The sequence below is a fragment of the Plasmodium cynomolgi genome, chromosome 5, assembly GCF_000321355.1.
Source record: "Plasmodium cynomolgi strain B DNA, chromosome 5, whole genome shotgun sequence".
NCBI classification, from domain to species: Eukaryota; Apicomplexa; class Aconoidasida; order Haemosporida; family Plasmodiidae; genus Plasmodium; species Plasmodium cynomolgi.
This window is the reverse complement of record NC_020398.1, coordinates 422,184-428,166: the sequence shown is the minus strand read 5'-3', so window position 1 is coordinate 428,166 and position 5,983 is coordinate 422,184. Positions and strand designations below refer to the sequence as shown.

Here is a 5,983-nt window from a genome sequence, read left to right as displayed (position 1 = left end):
AAAAGAAAAAAAAAAAAAAAAAGAGTAAAAAAAGAATAATAATAAAAAAGAATAATAAAAAAGAGTAAAAAACGAGTCATATGGAAAAAGTAGCCGAGTTAGAAAAATTAACCCTTTTTGCAGAAAATAGGGAGAGCACAAAATGGCTAACTCCGGAAACACACGGATTTATCACTTGAAAGCCTTCCGAGAGCTACGAATAGTGACCCCAGAAAAGTATACCAAATTTGAGGAGGAGGATGAAGAAGAATGCGTTAAAGTGCGTTTATTGCCGAGCGGCATCGGAGTAGGACACAAAAACGAACACAACAGCAGTGGTAGTAGTGGCAACGTTCCAAGTACGGCTGAAATATTTGGGAGAGAATTAATCATTGATAAGGAATACAAATTTGGGTGTAACCAAAAATTTGCCATATATACATTCACAGGATGCACAATTCAAATAAAGGGTCGAACGTTGCAGGAGTATGAGAGTGGGAACAACACAATGAAGGAGTACTTATCCCTATCGTATACTCTCGATGCCTATAGGAAGTTGGCAAAGAAAAAAAAAAAAATTGGACCCAGAGTTCTCATTACAGGAAATAACAGTTCAGGAAAAAGTTCCGTTTCGTTAATACTCCTCAATTACGCATTAAAGTCAGGATTTAAACCTATCTTTATAGAAGCAGATACAAAATGTACATGTGATAAAGTCGAATTAAACAGGGGACCTGGCATTATGAGTTCCTTTGTTTACGACCCCATGAATCGTATGAAGTGTGCACTAGACTACTATTTTGGCTACCTGGATCTGAATGAAGATATAAATTTATACTACCATTTGAATGAGTGCATAAGCAGCTGTGTTCATTTGATGTTGCTCAACAATTTGAACTGCATATCGTCTAGTGGAAAAACAGATGCAGAACAGGAGGGTATTTACGCTGCGGGTTTTATTTTAAATGTACCCTCGGAGGCAGACCACCACGTTATTAATAATATGATTGAAATATACGGTATAAATATTGTCATCGTGATTGATAATGCTTTTTTGCACTACTCGCTGAAGGACCAGTATGGGGAGGAGACTGCTCGGCGTGGCGCGGACCGGGGGCGCGCCTTCGCCCGGGAGGGCGGTTCAGACTACGACCGGGAGTACAATCGGGAGTACAGTCGGGAGTACAATCGGGACCACGACCGGGACTATCGCCGCGATACCTGGCGCGATTCCTGGCGCGATTCCCGGCTTGACCCCCGGCTTGACCCCCGGCGCGACTCCCTGGCCGAGGCAAGCCGTAAGCCAACCGCTCTTCCCGCTGTGTCCTCCGCGGATCAACAGCGAAACGACAATAAAGACACGGATGAACCAGTCAGGAAAGTAGAAATTGTGGGCATGCCCAAGTACGAAGGAGTGATCCCATCAGATAATAACCGAGTAAGGTATTGTAAAAATTTGTGGTACTATGAATATTTTACGAAAGATATTATCGTAACGAAAAACCTACACAGAAAGAGTCATGTCATTTCATTTAAGTATAGCTTGACTAGTTTCATTAAATTGGACACCAACTTGGCTGTGCCCTTGTCGGCACTCCCAGCGGATGCGAGAGACATACAGAGGGAAAACGTATCGGTTAGTTTGTATAATGGGAATATTAGCAACCTGACGCACTGCATTTTGGGAGTGTCCTACTCGAAGGACCTTCATTACGTGCATCTGATGAATATAGCTGCGTTCGTGCATGTGCAGAGTGTGCGTCTCGTCGAATCGGAGGTGGGGGAGGATACGGGGAGGAGTGAGATGGGCGCTGATGCGGTGCAGGGCAATGCAGCGCAGGGCAATGCGGACGCGCAGAACGACTACTTGATCGAAATTTTATGCCCCCTGTCCGTCACCACGAAGAACCTCCCGCCCTACTTCGTCGTCCCGGGCAACGCCAAGCAGATGAAGTTTTAGCGCCGCTGAAGCGTGCAGCGGCAACCTGATAACGCATTCATCCCTAGGGTGCGAAATCCCCGCCGAGCACCCGCCGAGCACCCGACGAGCACCCGACGAGCACCCGACGAGCATCCGACGAGCACCCGACGAGCATCCGACGAGCATCCGACGAGCATCCGACGAGCATCCGACGCCCTGTCTCCAACGCTGCGCTACACAGCGTGCCACCCGTGGAAACCCCCCTTTTTTGTGATTTTTTTCCCCGCACGGGACATGACGTTATCGTCGTGGCGGGGCGCCCCCGTTTATTTTTTTTTGTTTGTTTTTCAAAAGCAGATTTTTTCGAGCAACTCGTTAATCTGTATTCTGCAAAGGTACTACCTACGTAGCTTCCCTTTTTTTTTTTCCTTAAAAGGGCTACAAAATGGAAAGGAGGCTTTTTAGAGCGGTGCACAACCTCGCCTCACAACCTCGCCGCACAATCGCGGTGCGCCACCTGGTTGCCTTTTCGTTTGGGATGTGTGGCGAGAAAAACAAGCGTGAGCGAAGAATCCCCATCGGGTCGTGAACCCTCGTTACACTTCTAACACCTCACGGGGTTACACTTTCCCCGCTTCTCTCCTCCATCGAATATGTCACGGGGGGCCCAGTTAGGGATAAGTAAATTTGACCTGACGATCTGTTTGGCAGAGTAGCGTGGTACTCAATTACCCGTTGCAACTCTCGCGTGAATAATTCATTTGCGTTACGATTCACACAAGGGAGTGGGGATTCGCCACGGGGAATGCTTCGCTGCTCTTTCTCGCTGCTCTTCCTCGCTGCTACTTCTCGCTGCTTTTTTTTGAAAAATTTCCAATTTTTATTATCATTTGTGGGGAAAAAAAAAAGGGCATGCGTGGGAAGGCATTGTAGCAGCGGCGGGTGGAACAACAAAATTGTGAATCAGTTTACCGCTATCTCCTTAGAAGCGGTCCAGCGGCCGATAAAAAGAAAAAAAACAGAGGATGAATAACTCTACAGTTTTTGCTTCCTTCCCTTGAGGTGGAGATATACAATACAGAGTTAAATTCTCCCCTGTGCAGCCTCCACTTGGGGGGTAATATAAAAAAAAAAAAAAAAAAAAAACGCGTTACTACTGATGGCGTCGGGTCGAATAAAAAGGGGGTTATATATATATACCTCTTTAGTGGGGCAGTACTACCATAACGAGGCGGTGCCTCAGCCTTTTTTTTCCTCCCCCCCAAAAAAGGGGGCACATACGTTTTTGTGCATGCCTTATATGCATACATTTGCCTCGTATGCTTGAGGGGGGCAAGGGCGTACTAGGCAACGAGTAAAAAGGGCAACGCAAGTGCGTGATATTTTGACCTGGAAAAAAAAAAAAATCACGTGTATGTGCCGTTCCGTTTTTGTTACCCCCCTCCCTCGAGGAAAAGCTTAGGGGCACTTGCGAGGAACTTCGCGTCATGACGATGCAACGTTGACGCTACGTTGGCGCTACGTTGGCGCTACGTTGGCGCTACGTTGATGCTGCGTTGATGCTACGTTAACGCTACGTTGACGCTTCCTTGGCGCTCTCTTGACACAATTTTAATGCCCCTTTTTACCCCCTCCAACGTTAGGATTTTTTTTTTTTTTTCTCATAATTTGCGCACTTCTCTCGTAACAAAAACGATTAGCAGCACGCGGCTCTTCTCTTCACGCCTACAAAAAAACGAAACGCAAAAAAAAGCGAATGCCCCCTCGCCGTTGATTTCAACAATTTTAAACGCCCAAACGTGGGAAAAAAGAAAAAAAGAAAAGAAAAAAAAAAAAAAAAACATACACGTTAAGTGATACATATACGCGTAAACAAGCACATTCCGCACTGTAAGGTTCACCTATTTTAAATAGCTACTTAGTGTTACTTCATCCCTCCTCGCATCTTCAAAAGGAGTCATACAAAAGTCGCCGCACAAAAAGAGAACAGACCATTTAGGGAGTACACTTAGTTACTCATCGAATTCGCACCCTCCCCCCTCCGAAAATATTAACAACAATGGTAGCAAAGAAGGAATCAAAAATTTTAAAAAAACAGAAAAAGAAAAATGGGAAAAAGAGTAAAATAGCTGTGAAAAAACCAAAGGCTATGAAAAGCACTAAGGGAGTTAAGTACATCCTGGACTGTACCAAGCCAGTAAAGGATACCATCCTTGATATTAGCGGACTGGTAGGTTCCCATTATAGATGCGCACACGCTGACGTGAGTTCGTTCACATGAACGAAGTGTTCATATGAGACGTCCTCGCCATTGACGTGAGGGGACAGCTCCATGTTGACGTTTTTTCCACCATCTCGTGCATACCCCATCGCAGGAACAATTTTTTAAGGACAAAATTAAAGTGGATAAAAAGACCAACAATCTGAAGAACAAAATAGTGGTCACCTCGGACGACTGCAGAATTTACATCACAGTGCATATACCCTTCTCCAAGCGTTACATAAAGGTAGGTCCCGGAGGGAGCGACCACGCAAGGGAGAGGCTACTCAAGGGAGAGGCTACTCAAGGGAGAGGCCACTCAAGGGAGAGTCTACTCAAGGGAGAGTCTACTCAAGGGAGAGATTACACATGAAAGAGTAGATGCCCATCTGCATAGCTATTCCTTACATACCTGCCCATGTTCATAATTCTATTTGTTCCCTTTTTTGCGTATCTTTTCCCCCTCTCCTCCTGTAGTACCTGGCCAAGAAGTACCTGAAGATGCACCAAATTCGAGACTTTCTGAGAGTCATCGCCAAGGGAAAGTTGGCCTACGAGTTTAAATACTTTCAGCTGAACAATTAGGCAGCGGCGGAGGAGAGAACGGAGGGCAGCACAGGGAAGGGAAGCACAGGGCAGGGCAGCACAGGGAAGGTCCGCTTCCTACAGGACAGGCAAGGACACACCGCGTGGCGGCGTATGTGCCCACTACGAATTGCGAACGATCAGCAGTTGCTCCACGCGTCGCGCATCGGTTTGCCCTGCCTTGGGAGTGCTCACACGTGTGCTCCTTTTGATACGCCGCCCGGCGGACTGCATTAATTAAGCCTCTCTACTGGGCCGCCTTACTGGGCCGCATTACTGGGCCGCTTTACTGGGCCGCTTTACTTGGCCACTTTACTGGACCATTTTTCTCGCGAATTATCTTTCCATCTTTATTTCCATTTTTTTTTTTTTTCTCCTACGTTTAAGTAACTGCATCCATTTTAATAAACGTTTAAAAAAGTTCTTCCCATTTTGAGAAAACGGGTGCGTCGTTTTGCAATATTGTGCGTCGTTTTGCGTCGTTTTGCGTCGTTTTGCGGCGTTCTCCAACGCTTTGCTGCGTTTTGCGGCCTTTCGCGTGATGCGCAAATGATTGCAAAGATGGGAATTAAAGGAGGGAGGGTCCGCTGCCCCATTCGCTTGTTCTCAAATATGTGTGCACCTCTTTAAGACGCCCTGCAAGAGTATTGCTGCTCCGTGGCGAGCAACGCATACTTCGAGTGAGCTTTCATTAAGCAGTTCAGCGGGGAAGGTATGCCACCTCGGAAGGATACTGCTACAAAAGAAAAAAATTACTCATCCTTCGGACCATGTTCCAGCAAAAAAAAAATATCCTTCATTGGATGATTGGATGTGCTCTCCCCCCTCCCCATGTGCAGTCTGCACGTATGGACGTATGGACGTATGGACGTATGGACGTATGAACGTATGGACGTATGAACGTATGGACGTATGGACGTATGAACGTATGGACGTATGAACGTATGGACGTCTGCACGCATGCAAAAATGCATGTCAAGCAATGTGACCCTTTTGAAACAGGACTCCTCCTTACTTTGTGTCACACGTTAAAACGAACAGTTTTGTTTTCTCCACAATTTAATATACAACTTGGCACTCAATTTTTTGCGAGTCATTTGGAGAATCCTCTGTAGCATTCCTTTTTTTTTTTAAAAAAAAATAAAAGGCTTCGATGTATCCTCCCCGTGCTCGTTTTCACTTTAAGGAGTGACCAGAAGCGGCTGTGCGAGTTGACCAAGTGCACGCTGGGGTGATCA

At 46.1% G+C, this 5,983-nt stretch overlaps 2 protein-coding genes across 2 annotated transcripts; both read left to right on the top strand.

The window, feature by feature from the left end:
- Positions 1 to 142: 142 nt before the first annotated feature.
- Positions 143 to 1,939, top strand: PCYB_051960 (hypothetical protein; the record flags this gene model as incomplete). Its single annotated transcript, XM_004221077.1, has 2 exons — positions 143 to 510; positions 532 to 1,939. 2 exons carry the CDS (start codon positions 143 to 145, stop codon positions 1,937 to 1,939), a joined length of 1,776 nt encoding a protein of 591 aa, XP_004221125.1.
- A 2,020-nt stretch (positions 1,940 to 3,959) lies between these two features.
- Positions 3,960 to 4,745, top strand: PCYB_051950 (60S ribosomal protein L22; the record flags this gene model as incomplete). The annotated part of the gene is made up of 3 exons (XM_004221076.1): positions 3,960 to 4,130; positions 4,276 to 4,407; positions 4,638 to 4,745. 3 exons carry the CDS (start codon positions 3,960 to 3,962, stop codon positions 4,743 to 4,745), a joined length of 411 nt encoding a protein of 136 aa, XP_004221124.1.
- Positions 4,746 to 5,983: the final 1,238 nt, after the last annotated feature.